The 19,716-nt window shown below is 53.4% G+C and overlaps 2 protein-coding genes across 6 annotated transcripts in view; one reads left to right on the top strand and one right to left on the bottom strand.

Moving 5' to 3' along the window:
- EMILIN2 (elastin microfibril interfacer 2) overlaps positions 1-7,719 on the top strand; it is a 50,858-nt gene extending 43,139 nt beyond the window's left edge. The window contains 4 exon segments of the mRNA XM_060118358.1: positions 2,617-2,985; positions 4,309-4,341; positions 4,893-5,021; positions 6,805-7,719. Coding sequence (XP_059974341.1) covers positions 2,617-2,985; positions 4,309-4,341; positions 4,893-5,021; positions 6,805-7,142 — 869 coding nt within the window. The 3' untranslated portion in view covers positions 7,143-7,719.
- Positions 7,720-10,245: 2,526 nt separating this feature from the next.
- LPIN2 (lipin 2) overlaps positions 10,246-19,716 on the bottom strand; it is an 84,631-nt gene continuing 75,160 nt past the window's right edge. For all 5 annotated transcript variants that reach the window (XM_060118188.1, XM_060118185.1, XM_060118184.1 and 2 more), the window contains 8 exons: positions 18,945-19,027; positions 17,764-17,908; positions 16,690-16,838; positions 15,972-16,058; positions 14,844-14,996; positions 14,426-14,540; positions 13,712-13,815; positions 10,246-13,410 (listed from right to left, as the gene is read on the bottom strand). In XM_060118188.1, the coding sequence (XP_059974171.1) occupies positions 13,266-13,410; positions 13,712-13,815; positions 14,426-14,540; positions 14,844-14,996; positions 15,972-16,058; positions 16,690-16,838; positions 17,764-17,908; positions 18,945-19,027 (981 nt within the window). In that variant the 3' untranslated portion in view covers positions 10,246-13,265. The remainder of the gene's footprint in view (positions 13,411-13,711; positions 13,816-14,425; positions 14,541-14,843; positions 14,997-15,971; positions 16,059-16,689; positions 16,839-17,763; positions 17,909-18,944; positions 19,028-19,716) is intronic.

Here is a 19,716-nt window from a genome sequence, read left to right as displayed (position 1 = left end):
GTAGACATTAGCCTATGGATTAGGCTCTCTCAGGTCTCCCCCTGCTTCCCCTCCTCCCAGCTCCCAGTGGAGTTATGCCACAAAAATCAAGTCGGTATTCATGCTTTGAGGAGCTAAACAGCTCAGTAATGGCCAAATATGATCATGTTGCTTTTCGTTTTGCTTTCCTCTGAATTAGTAGTAGTGCTGCATTATTATTTGCTAGATTTTACATATCTCTTTTGGATTCTTCTCACTCTCTGATACCCTCTCAATACCATAAAAATTATCAGATCATCAGTCAGTTCCATTTTTTGCATCAGTGACCTCTCTCCGGGAGTTCTCTCTTCCTGACCCAGTCTGGACTGCTTATTCTCTGGACTTGCTCTAAGGCTTTCAGTCTGAAACTTACTTCACTACCATCCTAGAAATTTCTTGAACCTCTCTCCTGTCTTAGACCCTTTTCTTTACTCTGCATTTCTTTCTTTCATGGTTTACTCCCTTGTTTCAGTGGAGTACATTTTCCAATAGCTTTCTAAGAAAGGGTGCTCGACAGTTTTGCTTGTTTGCTTGTCTTTAAATAGTGCATGCCTGGAAATGTCTTTATTCTAGTTTCACAACTGGCAGATATTTTAGCTGGGTATAGAATTCAAGGTTAGCAATGATATTCCCTCAAAATTTGAAGGTGCTCTTTTGTCTTCTGGTTTCCAGTACTGTTGTTGAGAAGCCTGATGATCCCCTTCTGATTTGAGGTCACTTTTTAGTTTTCCCCTGACAGTTTGTGTGGTCTTCTCTTTATCCTCAGTGTTGTGAATATGCTTTGGTTTGGGTCTTTCATTCAATAATTGTGCTGGGATCTTTCTTAGTTCTGAGAAATTGTGTATTTGAGTTTCTCCTCACTACCTCATCATCCCTACACCCGTTTTTCTGATCTTTCTTTTCGGGAAAGACTTCTGGGTTGGAAAGAGTCTAATTTTCCTATGGTTTCTCTCCTACTGTCCATTATTTTCTCTTCCTGGTCTACCTTCTGAAAGAGCACCTTTATTTTATCTACCAACTGTTTCATTGAATTTTCTTATTTCGGCAAGTATATTTTTAATCAGCAAAGACTCATCTTTATTCTCTGGTTAGGCCTCTCTTAATACCAATCTATTCTTATACGTTGGATGCAGTGTCTTCTGTTTCTGAGATTATTACTTTTGTTTGTTTTTGTTTAAAGCAGGCACAGCATTCATTAGAAGCACAGTACGTGTGGGAGAGCATGCAATGAAGCAGTTTATTTAGGGCAGAAGCTAAAGTTACACACTTGGAGAAGCCTGTGGGCATCCTCGCTAGTGAGGAGCACGCCTTATTACGTGTTTATTTTCTTGTATTCTCTCTTGCAAGTTCCTTTTTGGTCGTTGGTTTCCTCTCTCGCTCTTGTCCTTCACTGTGGCTGGTGGTGTCCCCGTGTCGGGAATTGCCCTGCCCCAGTTTCTATGCCCAGCTCAACTCTCCCCACGAGTCCTGAAGAGAGTTAAGGCCTGATGCCTTGCCGCTGTATGGTGTGAATTAACTAATCTTCAGTGCATCTAGAATGGTATTAGTTCTGTACCACCCATGGGGGAAATTAGAAAGTGATCACTTCATTCAAATCATTTTCCTTTTAACCCTCTCATGGAGTACTGGGTGGGAAAGGCTATTTGAGAAACAGTCTCCCTTTGGGGCTGGAGGTGGGCTAGCAACCTGTGAGTGGAGGGGGAGCATGGGTTCGATCTGCCCTAATTACCTTTGTGAGTTTTAAAAGAAAACTAGGCAGTGGGGCACAATGCAGTTACTGATTTTGCTTGGTCATAATTTTGTAGCCTTGGAAGCTGGGCCATTGCAGACATAATACAGATTGAGGAGGTAGGTGGGGTTTGGCTTTTGAGGATGGTATTGTGACCAGTCTTGGTTATTTTTAGATGTCTTACAGGCCTTCAGGAAGGGCTTCCTGGAAGGTTAATTCCAGGAATGTATTCATAGGAGGAAAGGGTGGCAGCTTCCCGCTTGTGTCATAGCGCCGTCCCAAGAGGGCAGGGAAATGTGAATCAGGACTTTTCTGCAGTGGAAATTCCCTCAGTTGGTGATCTTAAGGCTGTGGTGAGAGGTGGGGGGCACTGCCGCTCCTTTGGGAGCTGTGCCTGCTGCAGAGGCAGCCCGAGCTCCCTGACACCTGCCTGGGTCCCGTGATGGCTGCACCCAGCAGGCCCTCGGCTTGTGAGGCTGTCCACTGTGACCGTGAGACTAGCTTGTTCGAGAGAACGCAAGGCTGTGGGTGGCAGCAGGCAGGCAGACACCCCTGTGGTATCACCATGTAGTGAAATCAGGGAGTGTCGGGTGCTGTTTTGGAGAGTGCGACCATCATGAAGAAAGAGGGTGAAGATCCCCCTCCCCTGGGCAGGGGGTCCAGGCAGGCTGTCCCCACTCTGTGGTGGCTGCTCTTGTGTTTGCTGGTGGGCCCAGCCCAGGGACCCCGCGGAGGCCACAGGCCAGCCCCCGAAGCACACACCTTCCAGGGAGCCATGCCCACGGAGTCTCACAGAGGGGCCTGTGGTCGAGCAGTCAAGTCTGAGGTTTTGAACCCTGTGTATTTCTTTCCACTTTCCAAATGCTCAGCGGAGGAGCCCTCAGCAGCACCACAGCCTCTGCCCCAAGGGAAGGCCCCGCACCCGGCAGAGGCCCCCACCAAGCCATCTGCTCCGGTGCTGACCCCTCCGCCATCGTCCAGTGCTCCCCCGCCGCCCAAGGACCCTGGACAGCAGCCTGTCCTGCCCAAGAGACGCCCGCGGCCACTGCCCCCACTGCTGCGGCCCGGCTGGACGGGGCTGCCCTTCTTGCCTGGCTCCACCGGGGTCATCATGGAGACTGGAGAGGCCGGGCCCCCGGGCAGGATGGGCATGTCGGGGCGAGGACTGCCCCGGGGCGTGGACGGCCAGACCGGGCAGGGGCCCATCCCCAGGGCCGAAGGCTACGCGGGAGCACCAGGTAAGTGTCCCTCGCTGCTGGGCCATCTGAGCTACAGAAGGTGAGGATGCACAGAGGGGGCAGCCTGAGCCCCAGGGGGCTGCTACAGGGTCTCTGCGGGTCATGGGTGCAGCCTTTAGGGTACAAGGTCCAAAACTTGGCTCTCCAAAGGTTCTGTGGCACCCTGGGGATAGTACATCATACTTAGAAATAGATTTGTGCCATGGGCTGTAATACCTGGACCACTCAGGCAGCTCCTTGATCTCCCTAGCAGGAAGTGTACCGGAGAAACCAAGAGGATACTGGGAGCTTGCGTAGCCACAAAGATGAGCACACATCAAAGTGGGTAGGCTGGAAGGTTCTGGCTCCAACCCTAGCTATGTCATTGCAAGGCTTAGCTCTGTCAATGGCAAAGGGAGGATAATAATAGGACTTCAGAGAGTTATTGTGAGAATGGAGAAAAGCCTAGGTCAGTGCTTGGCCAGTTAAGTGCTTCATGTGAGTTGGAAGGTCAGCACCGTGGTGGTGGAGGAGGTGAAGTCAGGTAAAGGCAAGAGGGAGAAGGAAAAGGGAGCGAGCATTTATGGGACGGGTGTCCCACTGCATGCCAGGGACTGAACTAGGTGCTGGATCTATAGCTTTCCCTACAGTACTGTGAAGTTGATATTCTACTGATAGATGAGGAAACTGAGGCTCTGGGCTATGACATATAAACACGTGATGCTGCTTGGGGTAGGTCACATCAGCTGTCACAGGATAGTACCAACCAGTCGCCTCAGAGTTAAACCAAGCTGACAGTTGGAGGCACTCAGCCACGGGCAAGGACAGCCTGCCTGAATGAAGCACCGTGGCTGCTGGGTAGGTGGGGTCACTGCCGTTCCTTCTCAGCCACCCCAAGCTCCAGTGACCCCAGCTCTCTCTTAGGCAGGTGTGGTGCCTTTTCTAAGATGACAGTTTTCCTTCTGTTAGTTCCACGTATTCTTTTGGGCAATTTGTGCATTTGTACGTCTGTCCTTCCTTCCACGCATCCATACGACAAACACTGCATCCAGTCTACCTGGGGGAACAGCTAGTGAACAGTCCCTGCTCCTGGAGGGCAAGCGTGGGAGTGGACATGTCAGTCTGTAGCCTGCTCGCTGGCTGGGGCCCCAAGGCTCCAGTCCATCTTCTTCCTATTCCCCCAGCCAGTTCGTCCTCAGGGCTGTCTTCTCTGTGCAGGCAGCTGGGAGTGGGTGCTCTTAATGTCTACTTACACAGTGTGAGGAACAGGCAGAAAAGGAGGGACTCAGGCAAATGAGGTGCGCTGTTAGGGCTTTGACACTGCATCTGCGTTTTATTTTTCAGGGTACCCCAAGTCACCGCCTGTAGCCTCCCCAGGTACGTTAGCCAGGACGGGAAGCCGAGGCGGGCGGTCCTGGGCAGCCCCCGTTCCCCCCACAACTGCGGGTCCTGTCTCCGCCTTCTGGGCCATTAGCACGGGTGCAGCTCTCCCCGGCTCACTTGCTCGCGTGCACACGAACACAAACGCGTGTGCAAGCACTGCCCCCACCCTACCCCCGCCCCCGCCGCATAGCATCACGCATGTGCAAAGCCCCCACCTCACGTGTGCACGCGCAGCCTCACCGCTCTCATCACAGGAGCGCTCACACAGAAGCACCTTGTGGGGCCTCAGTGCCCCCACCCCAGACCTCATGCACAAGGCCCACACATGCGCGAAGCCTCCCATCTCACGCAGCGTCCAACGCAGTCCACGCATGCACACTCTCAGCAACTGCCTGCCCCTCTTTGACAACGGCACTGTCGGGCCCAGGGTGTGAGGAGGGGGTGTGCCCACTTTGAGGCGAAATGCAAGGCCCAGGCTGCCCCTCGGGACGGCGCGCAGGCCTTGGCTCGGGGCCTGACTGCTGGCGCATCCTCTCTCTGCCCAGGGGTCCCGGCGCCGTCTCTGGTGTCCTTCTCCGCGGGGCTCACCCGGAAGCCTTTCCCCAGCGATGCGGGTGTCGTCCTCTTTAACAAAGTGCTGGTGAACGACGGGGACGTGTACGACCCCAGCACCGGTGAGTCTTCCCGCACACACGGCCGCTCGGGAGGGGTCTCCTAGCCGGGAGGCTGTGAGGAAGGTCCCTCCTGGCTGCCACGACAGGTGCGCCCACGCCGCCGCCTGCAGGATTCCTGGTTTCTGAGTCCCAAGTGGGTCAGCAGCAGCAGCGCGGGGCGCCTGCCCTGGGGCAGAACCGCTCGCCCTGCCGGGGGTTCGGTCCATGTGGTCCCCAGCCCCCAAGAACAGCGGGGACGGGAGGCCACCCCGGTGCCTGGGCTGCTGTCCTCGGGGCCGCGGGCATCTCGCCTGCGGGAGGACAGCCAGGACCCCCTGGTCTGCCGCTGCCCCCCCACCCACGGGCACCACCGGACCGGGGTGTCGCGTGCACGCTGTGGCCAGGGCTCTGCGTGGCCCCTGGGAGGGAATCGGCTCTCTGCGGGCAGAGATGTGAGTTGCCGCCCTGGCCCCGGGTCTCAGGACCACGGGCCTTGGGTTTTAGCCAGCATCAGAGTGAATGAACTGCAGAGCGTGGAAAAACAGGGCTCCTGGCCTCCAGGCCCATGGGCACGAAGCTCGGCATCACACTCTGTTTTTAACGGGCTTGGAGGCGGGGGTGTGAGAAGGCTGCTTCGCTTTGTGCTCAAGTCGGGCTTCCCCCGGGGCCCCCACTCCACGCAGCCCCTGGCTATGGGGACAGCTTGTCCACGCCGACAGGCCAGGTGCTCTCAGCACACAGGGACCGTGACCTACATTTCTCTCCTGTTCCCAGGATGCCCAGAACCATGCTCTCTCCAGCAGGTCTTCAGTAAAGGGAGTTCTGCGTGACTCTGAGCAGACGCCGGCCACGTGCCCAGAGTGCTGGGGCCTGTCTGTCCCCAGGCTCTAAATTACTGATGAGAGCTGGGCAAGGGAGCTGGGCGGCCTGGCACGTTTCAGGGCAGGTTGAAGACTCAGGCCCCTTAGATTCCTTCTCAGCTCTCAGCCCGTGGCCAGTGGCCCATGTCTGGCCCCCTCCCCAGAGCCCTTGGGCAGTGGCCACTCCTGCCAGCACTGGGTCTGGCTGTGGGCCCATGTGCTGCTGCTTTGCAAATGGGCAACATCTGCGATCCTTATCCCCCCCACTCCGACCAGCCCTTCCCCTGCCTCCCCAGCCCCAGAGCGTGTGTCTAAATACCAGCTCGCTTCTGGCTGCGCGTGGATGCCACCTGGGTACTGGTGCAGAAGGGAGCCTGGCTCTTCCACCGGAGGAAGGCTGGCTGTGGCTGCATCCCTGGCTCTCTTCTTCCTGCGTTAATGACCGACCTTGTGGGGATTTTTTGGTCCTGCCCCCGCAGAAGGCAGCTAAGGCGTTTTGTGGATATTGTGCCCGTAAGGTCGATTCTAAGTTGGCCTCGAGGTGCTTTCAGTGACAGAGAAAACTCCCCAGAGGCAGCCAGGATCGGCGTGGCCGTTTCCTACCGATAAAACCTGGGTGAGGGGGAACAGGCCAGTATGCACAGTAAAGGGCCAGTTTTCCCTCAGGCTGCTGCTGGGTCTGCAGCGAGGACCAGGTCAGTGCCGAGAGCAGAGTGAGCCAAGGGGACTGTCACTGTCGTTGGGTGAATTTAGTATGCAGAGGGGCTGCGCCCCTGAGTGCGCCTACCTCCCGTGGGGAGGCTGAGCAGGACTTTGAGCCCAAACCCAGGCCACCCAGGGCAAACGCAGAGGCTGGTCTGCCTTCATCCGGGTTAACTGTCAGCTTGTCGCAAAAGGCTGTGATGGTGTCACGTGAACACCGGTGTCTGCTTTCCTCCTCCCAGGGGTCTTCACAGCTCCGTACGACGGGCGCTACCTGATCACGGCCACGCTCACCCCCGAGAGGGACACGTATGTGGAAGCCGTCCTTTCGGTCGCCAACGCCAGCGTGGCACAGCTGCACACCGCCGGCTACAAGAGAGAATTCCTGGAATACCACCGGCCCCAGGGGGCTGTGCACACTTGTGGGGGCCCGGGGGCGTTCCACCTTATCGTGCACTTGAAGGCAGGGGACGGCGTCAACATCGTGGTGACCGGGGGCAGGTTGGCTCACACAGACTTTGACGAAATGTACTCCACGTTTAGTGGGGTTTTCTTATATCCTTTCCTGTCCCACCTCTGAGGTGGCCGGGCAAGGGAAGGGGAAGGAGTTGTGAGAACTCGGCAGCTTTAATGTATTCAGCGTGTGTGTGTGTGTAACTGGAGCACTGGTCCAGTTCCCTGCAGACGCCCCACCACCTCCCCCAGGTAAAGGCCACGCCTGGCTGCCAAGGCAGCGAGTAAACCACGGGCTAATGTGGCCATGGCGCCTGAGAGTCGGAAGCGTCCCTGCCTGCCCGCCGGCTCCTCCCCCTGCGTCTCCCAGCTCCCACCTGTGGCCCTGTCGTGGCCTGAGCTCTCTCCGAGGGGCCTGTGCTGGGCCTACAGGGTGCTGACCGCGGAGGCTCCAAGTGCTGCCCGGTGGGATGACGCCCTCTGCTGCTGGAGAAGGACGAGCCGCTGAGGGGAGGCAGTACCGGCGCCCGTGGGGAGCCGTCGCCAGCTGCTCTGTCCTCCCTCACCCTGCACGCGGGAGAAGAGTTCAAACACTGAAGTGGCACGTGCCACCACAGACCTAGGGTGGACAGTGGGCTGTCCCAGGTTTGGCTCGCCACCCCCCGCCCCCGGGTTTGCCTGGCTGAGAGGGACACAGGAGAGACTGTCACGTGGCTTGTTGGGCTCCTTGAATGACATGTACGACTTAAGTGCAAAGACAGGGAGTGTCAATAAAGATGTAAAACACTTCCAGTTCAGTCTGGTGCCTTCTGGATTGAGAGTTGCTGCTGAAAAGCAAACTACAGTAAATGACTTTAATGGCTGCAGAAGGTAAGCTTGAGTAAATTCATCTCAACCATGCAACTGTTATCCCTCAGCATCCACGCTGTGCACTTGGGGGTGGTTCTTGGCTTGTAAAGACAGACAGACTAGATGTGCTTGGAGGTCAGAGTCCCCATGTGAGCCCGACAGCTGAAAAGGGGGCTCCTCCAGGGGGTGCTGGACATTCACACTGAACCCGCAGCTGCCCAGCTCACAGCAGATGCAGCTGTAAGGACTCCTGAGCTCCCAGGCAACAAGAGGCCCAACACAAAACCGACCACGCTGAACACCGAGGTCATCTGAGGAGAGCAGGACTCCTCCTCCCGTGGACAGCACGCTCTGTTCCCGGGAAGCCCAGGCCCCTCCCTCCTCTACCGGCAGCCACACCAAACCCTTAGCTCCGCGTGGTCTTTGCTAATCAGGTTGGTAAAACCTGTTGGCCAACCAAGTGCCACTGGGGGGAGGCAAGTCCCCCAGAGCCCCAGGGAAAGATGTGGACAATAGAAACAGGTTTCCTTGGCTGACATCAAGCCACCAAGGTACTCTTATGCTGTAAGAATGCTTTTTCTAGGACTGCTTGCAAATGAGAGCCCAGGGCGGCCAGTGGACAGAGAGGCCAGCCTTCTCCCTCACCCCCTCCACCAGCTAGGGTGAAGGGGCCAAGAACGGAAGGTGGGGCCTCTCTGTCCAGGGCATGGGGGTGGGCCAGCACACCTGCCCCATTTCTACAGCTGGGGAATTGGCTAGCAGTGACTTCCTAGAAATGACTCATGGGAAAAACCCCACTGCAGTGGAGCATTTTCAGGAAAACCCAGTGAGCACATGCCCTCTCCACCTCACACCCCCTTTAAAGACCTTACCTGGTGCCAAAGGGGACAAACGCTCAATAGCCAGAAAGGCAGGGAGCCGACAGAAGGTAGAGAATAACCCTCCTCCACTCCACGGTCGGTGCTCAGAGCAGCAAGGGGAACACCCCCTCTGCCGGTGCATCCTGACTCATATATTGACAGCGGAGAAGTTCCGCTCTCTATCCACGACGGTAGCAGGTCCTGCGTTGACTTCAATGGGATGAAAGCTGGACCGTGGTTCACAGGAGTCAGCGTCTGTAGAAGGGAACGGATGTCCTCTTGTACAGAGAGAAGCAAGCTGGGCTGGGCTCAGGCTGGGAGGCTCGGGCAGCTCCTCCAGATGTCAGTGGCCCGGCGCTGTGAGCCTGGGAGTGAGATGTGTGGACCAGGCTCCTGGACTCCGATCAGGCACAAGGTTACAACTTCTGAAACAAGGGGTTGCTGAGAAGAAGGTCAGGGCGCCCCCCCCCCCCCCCCCGAGAGCAGCAGAGACAGGACTGGGCCATTCTGCCCCCACATCTAACATCAGCAAGTGGCCTCACACCTAAATGGTGAAAAACAACGAAAGATGACCAGTGGTGAAGACCGCAAATCAGTGCAAACTTCATTTGACGTCACTGCTGTGTTAGTGCATTAACCTTTCTCAGTGACCCTATCACCTTGAGTTATTTCTCACAATTTGCAGTTTAAAAGACGTATTCGTGATCAGAGACATGTGAAACGTGGCTTTACACGCATCCACACCCACTTCCTAAACATCCACGCGCGCTGTCCCTGTCCCATCCCATCATCAGGGAAGGACAGCGTAGAGTCCGGTGGTGCAGCGGGGCCACGGTGGAGACGGGCTCTCGGCACGCTCCTGCCCAAGCGCTGGCAGCCAGTTCCAGTTCCTGATCATCAACCTCCCTGTCTGAGCTCTTCCCTTCTCTCGCAGAGCACACCCCACAGAGCCGCGGCTCCCTCCCCACCCCCCCACCTCTCGCCCAGCCCACTCTGTTGCTTCTCGAGGCCAACAAGCAGAAAGTGGCAGCTTCCCCACGTGGAGGCGGAGGCGCACTCTCGAGCCGTCTGGGGGATAAAGATACTCAAATAACATAACATGGGGGATGTGGTTTTTGATCCAAGACCACTGACTCTCCTAACAGCTGATGAAAACATCAGGACGGCTAAGTAGTATTCACCCAGAGGAAGGGTTTAATGCAAGGCGCTCAGGGGACCCCTGAAGGGCTGAGGGGTGGGGGAAGCAGCCTGAGGGTGCCAGGGAGACTCCCCTAGAAATCACATATGTATGAATGGATCACTGCCTGGCAGAACCTACAAAGCAAGAGAGGTTAGTTCCTGTGGGTGTAGCCTCACTCTGGAGTCAGGTTTTATAAAAACAAGCACCAAAAACGAAGTCCTTTCTATACACAAATTTAAGTGTCAGCAAAGATCAAAATGCTAATTTATGGAAATTCTCAATTTCTGGCAAGAGTTTAGAGAAGAGGATTTAACATCCTCTGAAGGAGAGAGTCAGATGCATTCAGTTTACGTTTGTTTATTGTTTTAACATTTTGTTTTGAACATCAAACACTGCACCAAAATGAGCCATTTATCTTAAGACAGTTGTCTTCGCCATAAACTAAGTACTGAACTGATGTTTACAATTAATTTCTGACAACTTAAAAAACTTGTTAGTGGCACTGCTGTGCCTAATAATCAAATATGTCATCACAGGCTGAACGTAATGATTAAATTAAAAGAGTAAAGTTTTCCCTTCCTTTTCTTACCTTTAAAACAAACCAAAAAAGTAGTTTTCACCTGGAAAGAGCACTTACTTTAAACAAAAACTCAATCTTTAACCAGTTTCATTAAACCCAGCATTCTCTAAAACAGAGGAAAACAAGGCTTCCCAGAGTAACTATGATGATACTTGAAAAGATGATAAAATTCCCTGGGAGTCTGTTTTCACCAACTTGCAAAACATGAGAGTTTACTCTCTGCCCATTTCTTCAGGTCTTGCCTGCAGCTTCAAGGACACACTCCAGAAGGGCCATGTGCGGCCAAAGGCACGAGTACTTTCCGGCTGGTTAGCTGGCTCTTGTTCCTAGATTGTCAACAGCTTTCATTTCATGACATCACACTAGTAAGTTTTTTCTTTTTCCAGTTGAAAACTATGCAGATGTTTTAAAGCACAGCAAACACGATACTGACACGTGGGCCAAGTCTGCATGCTCTGGGCCCACGCGTGCACTTCGTATGCCCTGCAGAGATACAGATGTCAACACTAGAGCCATACAAGCTTCAGCACGCGGACACCAAGGCAGATATTCAAGTCAGGTTGGACTGGAAAGAGGGAAAGGGGCCACAGCCATTTCACCAGTGAAGCAGCGGAGAGAGCGATTAGAAGAGCCCAGTCCACCTCGGCCCACCCCCGCTGTGATGTTGCCCGTCCCCGAAAGCAGCGAGAGGCTGCTGCTCCTTCATTAGCTCCCATCAGAAGGGTCTGTGTACAAACACACTCGAGGGCATCTCTCTTTCACAGAAAGAACACATGTCATTTGTACCAAATGGCAATGGGTTTTCAGCACAAACTTAATACTTTCTTAACACTATAGTAATAGTAATCATCTACTTTCAGCAAGAGGGACTCCTTTAAAGAAAATGACTCAGGTTAATTAGCATATGTACTCACTGGATCAATCTGCGGTGACAAAATGTCCAAGTCTAGTGCCGATGGCCCCCGGGCAGAGGGGTCAGCCACCCTCAGTGCAGGGCCGGGAGACCTGGGTTCCCAGGTTCGACCCTCTAAGATGCCCCTGTATCCAGAGAGAAGAGCTCATCGAGAAAAAGGAAGTGTCTAGTCAGAAACTCTTTAAAGGACAGCCAACAAAGGACTACAGAAGGTGTGTTATCAAGATTTCCGTACCGCACACAGCAAAGCCCTACGAAGCTCAGGGTAACTGCCTAAAGCAAACGTGGGGCGACAGGCCGATGGCCGATGGCACCTATGAGATGAAGAACTGCAGGGCCACCGTACGAGGAACTGATTTCACTAACTGGGCAGAACTTCATACAAGCACAACCTACTTTCCCTGACCTGCTGTACACAAATGAATGCTTTAAATGATGAGGCCTCGAGCTAGTTACGGTGGGACGGTCTGCACCGGAGGAAGCGTGTGGCTCCGCCAGCCTCTGCCACTGAGAGCTGCGTTCCGGGGACTGCGCCATCGTCCCTGCACCCAGCGGCACTGGGAAACGCGGCTCAGCTGAGTCAGGGACTCTCAACTCTCCAATCTGGAAAATAACCGCCCCCATTTCCCCAGCTCTAGATCAGCTATTATTTCAGTGGAGCAAACTACAAGGAAGGGCGCCCCTGCCAGACCAGCACAGGGAAAGCACAGGTGGGAAAGGAAACCGTGGGGGCTGGGGGCCATGCCTGCACTGCTCTGCATCGCTCCCATTAGGCGCCCGCCCTCCGCTCTGGAACCTGCCCACTGCTCTCTCACCCAACGCACGGCTGTGTGTGGGCCCTGCTGGTCCCAGGAGAGCTCCTGTCTTAACAGTTCTCTCGATTTTACCACCAAGGGGACTGTCCACACCCAGCCTCACCTCTGCAGGCTCGTGCTCACAGCTCTGCAGAGGCTTGTGGACAGAACCCCCCTTCCCTGGGACGGCCTGCTCGGGTCCGACAACAGCTCATCACAACCAGGCTGGGACACTGGGCTGCAGGCAGGGGGACGGAGAAAGGACCCTTCCCAGGACCCGTCACAAGTGCCCATCTGCATTTCCAAGGCCTCCCTGAGAACAGAGCTGTTCCTTGCTGTTTAACCAACTCCTGCTGCTAGGACGGCTCTTACGGGCATCACATACGTCTTGCAAGACCTGCTCCTTCCTGCCAGTCCGAGACACGACACCTCAGTTCGGGTCCCCACCGTGGAATAGCCACAGGTGAGAAGGCAATGATAGAAGAACCTTATGTTCCCCCGAAGCCCACGTTTGTCACCCTGGGGGCCCAAGCAAGCGTCCCGTTTCCGTGGAGCAGGGAGGGAGGAGCCACAGAAGAAATGTGCACAGGCAGTTTGGACCAACATCACCAACTGGACCCTGATCCCCTGAAGAAAGCCCTCCTTTTGAGAGAGAAACACTCTCAACTGCCCAGTGGAAATTAGAACACTTTACTTTGTGCAACGTTTTGGTCCACTCTTAGCTTTTTTCTTCTTTTTAAATCAAGCAATTAAAGGAGCACCCAGCATACAACACAGGGCGTGTGGGAGGACAGGCCAGTGATAGGAGCCCAGCCCTCCGGCCTCAGGCCCGAGCTCCCCTCGGGGCTCCGGCCGGGCACCAAACAGCAGCCCCTCAGGGCCCGGGAGGGGGAAGGGGGAAGGCGGTTCCAGCCCCAGCAGCTTTCCCATCCCTGCTGGTGCCCGACTGTCAGCACATCTTGTCCCACACCTGTGACCGGGAGGGGACCCCATGTCCTCTGTCCAGCAGAAGGGCTGGTCACCTTCCCTTGCTGCGAGGCGAGTGACGGAGGGCCTCCCGCTGGAGGTGCGGCCTCAGGCCAGGTCGTCCAGGTCCACCTCAGGGATCGGGTCTCGCCAGTAGCAGAAGGAGCTGAACTCCGGGCACGGAAAGGCGGAATTCTGTTCCTTGTTGAGAAGCGGGAACACGTGTTCCACGAGCTCGCTCAGTCTGTGATACCTGGCAGAAGGAAGTGGGGAGAAAGCACAGCAACTGTTATTCATCAGTTGATCTGAGAGCACAGACTCTAGGTTGTGCAGCCAGTTACTCAGATTCCACAGATGGGAAGGATCCCAGACAGGCCTCCTTCTCAGGGCACCGCTGCCCTCTTCAAAGTCTAGGCCCCTCAGCAACCCCCCCAACAGCTACGGCAGAGGAGAAGACACCCCGGCAGAGGGGAAAGCCTCCAAAGGCAGGTGCAGTTCTGATTCTTGGCCCCTGGCTGCAAGGGCTCCAGGCTGAGAAGTGGGAATGCACTTACGATGACTTGTTTCCTTTGGTCCTTTCTTGTATCAGCTCACCCTTGGGGTTCACGGTGAAGATCCTGCAGTCTGGAACTCCAACTTGTGTGTAAGCGTAGACATCCTGCAGCAGAAAACATGGGGCAGGGTGATTACAGAGAGAAGAAATGAGGAGATGGTCCTGCGGTTCCTGTGAACCAGAAAATCGCCTCGACAGGAGACTGTGTACGGCAATCACGTGGAGCTGGCGTGGCGTAGCTTTGCCACTGGAGCCAAGCTTTAGACAAACACAAAGAGCGGAGCCACCGCAGAGGGCGCTCGGGAAGCCAGAAAACTTGGGCGCCTCGGAGACACCACGGGCCCCGGAGCAGGAGAGGGGAAGTGGTAATCAAGGGGGGCCCTCGAGACCTGGTTCTGGGGCGAATCCAAGACTCGGCTTAGAATCACTCAGAACACGAGTCGGAACTGCTTGAGGAAATGGAATTGAAGCCACAGAGACAGAGGGCGTGCCCTTTGTCACACACCTACATTCTGGGGCACATCTCCACCGACAGGCCCTTCCCAACCGCTGGAGAAAATTTACAACAGATAAAGTGAAAGCCTACTCAGCAGAACAGACATTCATTGTGCCTATACAACTGGTCTGAGAATTAACACAGGGCTATACCCTAAAAGTACACTGCTCTGAGTTTCACACACCACATCCGAATGTGTAGCCCAGAAGACACACTTACATTTGGACGGTTTCCAAAGGCCGCATAGAAGGGCTGCTTAGACGGGGCAAAGAGATTCTTGATATCATTTAGACACTCAATTTTGAACTTCTCTGGTTTCTTTTCTATTACTTCCCTAGGAGAAGAAAATACAAATATAATCACCAAATCCAAAATGGTAGTTTTCCTTGGTATGTGGTCCTAAAAAGATTTTATAGTGCTCACAACCACCCAATTTTTTTAATCCTTCATAACCAGTATCTTTCTCCTCCTTTGCCAACCTGACTTCTCAACTGTGTCCAACACAGACCAGGTGAGCTATGTGTGAGTTAGAACAATACGGAACCAAGATGCAGAAGCTCTGCAACAGATACAGTCTCGTCAGGCCCCCGTGTGCGCGCAGGTGCACGCACACGCACGCATACGCACACAGAGGCACCTGTGGAAGGCGGAGAACAGGCTGCTGGGGGACAGCATCAGGGGGCCGCGGGGCAGGATTGTGCCCTTGTCGTTGACCCAGTGCAAGTAGCCGCGGGTCATGTCGGCCATGCCGATGGCGCGGGCGGAGCAGTATAGGAACTTGTAGCCATTCCTGAAAGAGAACGCGTCCTGTTTAGCCCGTGTGCTTTGCCTAAAGGCGGGAAAATGCGTTTTTCTTTTTAAAGGTCCAAATAAAGTTCCTCTCATTTACTATGAAAATCAAATTCTTAAATTTAATAGAAAAATTGTTAGGATTATAAAGATCTCACCATTCCATCAAAAACACCATGGGGGGAAAATGGAGGTACATGCAACTAGGGATTACGCTAAATTTACAAGTAATGATATAGCTTCAGCATCTGGTCCACGGAAGCCAAATTACAAAACAGACAAAAATTTGAGGTTATCTTTAAACAATCTGCTATAGATGAAAGATACAAAGGATTTTACTTATATAGGCGATTTCCAGAATGCAAATCATTCTATAAAACAAGGAGCAAAACTTTACCTGGGTAACTGACATACTCATAATTTTCATATTGTGACATTTTCAACTTGTGCTTAAGACACTGTAATTCTGCAGATCAACTTAACTCATAGGTATTGGGAGCCCACAAAGGCCACGGCACTATTTTCTCACAAAAAGCACAAAAAAAGTACTCTGACAGAGAGGACCCCATGATAAACTGATTACCCCATGCATGCGTGTATTACCTACTTAAAGAAATACAATTAAAAATACTCAAAAAACCAAAACTGAAAATTGGCTCTCTTGTTAAATTACAGCTAAAACCCCCAAGTACAGCTATGATTATAGACACAGGCAGTGCCTACAGCCCACAGCCCTGTGAAAACAAGATGACGAGGTTAACATGCATAACAATGCATACCATGCCAGGCACAGAGCTCCTGTCCCACAGACGGCGGCTCACACTTTCCCCTGCGTGAGGCTCTAGGAAGGGGTGGGAAAGGAGAGCGGGAATAGCTGGATCATGAACAAGATTTCTGTGGACTGGCTGATGAACACTCTTTTTCTATAGTTCAAGCAAAATTCTAGCTCACCAGACACGTGGATCGGGATACCTACTCATTGATGGCATGGTAGAGCTTTGCGATACCCTGATGAGTCCAGTCTTTACCCAGCTGTGGAAGGATCTGTCCTAAAGCATCAGACCTAAGAGGGCAGAAACAGAAAAAGGTATCAGGAATCAAGCATGTAAAGCCAAGTGTTCACCTGTTTAGTTAAATACGAGCTGCCAGCAGCTGCTGGATGGGGGAGGGGTGGAGGGACAATCCCCAAAGGCGGTTTCCTTGGCCTGTGCACAGGAGACACGGACCCCGCCAGGAGCTTCCAGAAGGGCGATTAGACATGAGGGAACGGACCACCACACATCCTGTTTTTCTCCTCCCTAATCTCAACAGCTTCTTCTTCCCCCCATACCAGAATTTGGAGACCAAGTAACTAAACCCTCCCCGAAGTTATCATTAGTATTTTTTTTTTTGGCTGCGCTGCACGGCTTGCGGGATCTCAGTTCCCCAACCAGGGACTGAACCTGGGCCACCGCACTCATAACCACTGGGCCTCCAGGGAATTCCCCAAGTGTTATTTTTGACGTTACGTCTGTATGGTCCCACCTATTTCCTCCCTCCATAAGACGACTCTGTGGGGACCGCACTCAGGACGTCTCAGTGTGTATAGTTTAAAAACTCTCCTGATGGTGGCTGGTTGCCCAGGTGAGGGACCCACCCCCCCACCACACACTGAGCTGGGCGCCCTTCCCTGTCACCCCAAGGCTCCTGCTTACTTGGTTATCGTCCCGTCGATGTCAGAAATGATGACCTTGTCGTTCCAGTCCCACAGGTAAATGGTCCCCGCACAGCGGCAGGTGCCTTGATACTGGGTTGTAATGCTAAACACGACATCATTTGGGCCGTCTTGGAGCTTCAGTTTTGCCTTTTATAAAAAGTATAAGAGTAAACAAAATCAGAGATTTGAAAATTAATAGAACATCACTTTGATGGAATTACATGCAACAATTAAGTCACACTTTCCAGGAATATGTGGTCAGAGAAATTGCTTATGACAAAACGTTACGTGAAAAAGGATCCCAGCCTCTTAAATATGTAAGTGTGTGTGTGTGTGTGTGTGTGAACACAGAAAGAATGGACAGAAATACACAAGACATAGTAACTGTTAAAAAAAAAAAAAAAAAAGCAAAGAAAATCAGTGGAAAACACAGTTTTGGAACAGAATCTGAACATTCCCCAAACCAGCAGCAGCGTTTTGGGACCCCAGCTCAGGGAGGACGGCCCAGGGCTGCGCCCGTGGCTCACACGAGCCACTGCCTGAACCATGTGTTAGGTGCCAGGCACTTTTCTGATCACAACCCGCCCCGCCCCCCCGCCAACCTTTTCTCCTCTATACCCGGGACTGCCCTGGAGCACAGCAGGACAATTTCATATTGAAAATGGGTGGAAGTCAGGGAGTGGGAAATAAACAGGAAGGGGGAAACTGCATCTAAGTAAGAAAATGTCATTTCCCTATGGTGTGGCTCCTAAAAGACAGTGTGTGGCCTAGTGCCGGGCCAGACGTGTAAGATTCATCCTGGAAACAGGCTGAGAACACAGATGCCCTGGTTCACTCCCAGACACGGAGGTGGGAGGCCCGGGGGTGGAGGAGGAAGAAGCGTGCTGCAGGTCCTCAGGTGGTCCCGGTGTGAGGGACGCTGCTCTCCTGGACGCAGGTGAGCATTTCCACCACCACACGCTGGGCCGCGTGTGTAAGGCTTGGGGCCAGGTGGACAGGAGAGGAGACCCGTCGAGTTAGACAGTTACTGAGCTCACGTGACCGGGATCCACCCAGACCACATGCAACTCACGATCTGGTCTGAGGACAGACGAAGAGACTTCTTATAGGAGGTGGTGCTGCTGTGGCTCGGCGGCTCCGCAGGGATGGGGTCCACTTGGATGGCTTCTTCCAGCTCCTGGGACCCCTCGTCACTCGATGAGTCTTCCTCAGCCGGCCTGTTCAACACAACCCCGTTACTGAAGAGGCAGCGGAGCGTTTTACAGACGACAGCTTTTCATTCAGGATCGAGAAGAGAAGGAGGTCCCAAACCCATTCCAGGAGGAGCCGTCCCCCAGAGCCAGGGCCCACACCTGCGTATTCCTCCTCCCTCTACAACTGGCCGGCGGTTACTCTCCCACTGTGACTGGCCATTTTCTGCTCCAACCAGTGAATGCTACTAGGCCCGCTGATTCTTGTTGAAAAGGATATGTATGTTTCTAAAGATACAAATCTTTAGAATCTTTCTTAGTGATTTAAGAAACGAACAAGATTTTATACAGTCCTTTCAAAAGAAGAAGGTAAAGAGCAAGAAGACAGATAAACCCAAGTGTTTAGAGAATGGGAAGAGAAAAGAACCTGATGGAGCAAGAAACGGTGTGAGAAACAAGAATGGGGTATGTCGTGGCGCCTCCCCTCGGGGCAGCCAATCCACATGTCCAAGGCGGCTCCACTCCTTCCAAGAAAGAAAGGGACCCACGCCCAACTCAGATCCTGTTACGTCTCCCCTGCTGTGCCTGACAGCCAGGCAGCAGGGCACCAGGGACAGCACATCTCACAAGTCCACAAGATCTGCTTCCCAAAGGCCTGCATTTCAGGGCATCCGAGTCCACGGCTCCAGGACAGGAGCAAGGTATTCAGGAAGCAGTGAGGAGTATATTTACTGTAAGCTGATGATACAGTGTGTACACACACACACACACAGCCATGCTACACGTCATGGCTTGCGGGATCTTGGTTCCCTGACCAGGGACTGAACCCGGGGCCCCAGCAGTGACAGTGCTGAGTCCTAACACTGGACCGCCAGGGAAGCCCTGAAGCTGATGATATTTTTAAAAGAAAAGCAGAAGTTATCATCTGCAGAAGGAAGCCACTGACTGTCACGAACGTCCACAGGACAAAGACATTTCTGACTAAGAATTAAACAAAACGGCCAACATCAGCTTGAATGCAATGGCCAAGGCGGGGGAGTCTGGAGAGACCGGGGGCCCCCACCTGCCACTGGCCGGCTCCTTCGCACTCGACGGCTGGTCGATGGGCGGCGGCACCTCCGATTTCCCTTCCTTGGCCTCTGGCAGCTGGAACGGCAAGATAACAGTGACAGTGTGCAGCTCTCCCCTACGGACAGCAGAGGTCCATCAGCAGCGCTCCAGGAACGAGCAAAACCGCTTTCTGAATGCGCAACTTAAAAACGCTTAAGAAACAAACTTCCTCTAGCTTGAGCCAAAAGGACAGAAACCTGAGAGAGAAGTCATATGCTGTTTGTGCAAAGAGCTGCCGCCACAAAGTCAGGGGCAGGAATTGTTGAGAGAGCACCAGCTCAGTCACACAGTATAATACGACTAGGTCCACGGCAGGGATGCTGGACCTGCAGAACAGAGGGGACTGATGCCCCTCTCTCCAGTGGGGGAAGGTGGCAAGCTCTGGCTTCCACCCGGTGACACAGCACGGTGGAAACGGCATCAGCTCTTGGGGCAGACTTAAGGTCACAGCCCAGCTCCAGCCCTCACCAGTTACGTGCCCTCGGTCAAGCTACATCACCTCCTTGTGCTCCAGCTTCCTCACATGTAAAACAGGAATCCAAACACCTACACTGCTGGGCTGTAGTAAAGGTGAGAGGTAATGCATGTGAAGCACCTAGCATGAGACCTGCACACGTTAACTGTTCAAACACAGTGACTACTATTATTAAAAGAGCATTATGTGGCCCAACTTGACTTGTGCTTGGCAAAAAGGTTTTTTTTGAATAAACCAAAGATTCACTTCT

Source organism: Mesoplodon densirostris, chromosome 15, assembly GCF_025265405.1.
Source record: "Mesoplodon densirostris isolate mMesDen1 chromosome 15, mMesDen1 primary haplotype, whole genome shotgun sequence".
Taxonomy (NCBI): domain Eukaryota; kingdom Metazoa; phylum Chordata; class Mammalia; order Artiodactyla; family Ziphiidae; genus Mesoplodon; species Mesoplodon densirostris.
Note: the sequence above shows the minus strand (reverse complement) of the source record. Positions and strands in the feature narration are given on the sequence as shown.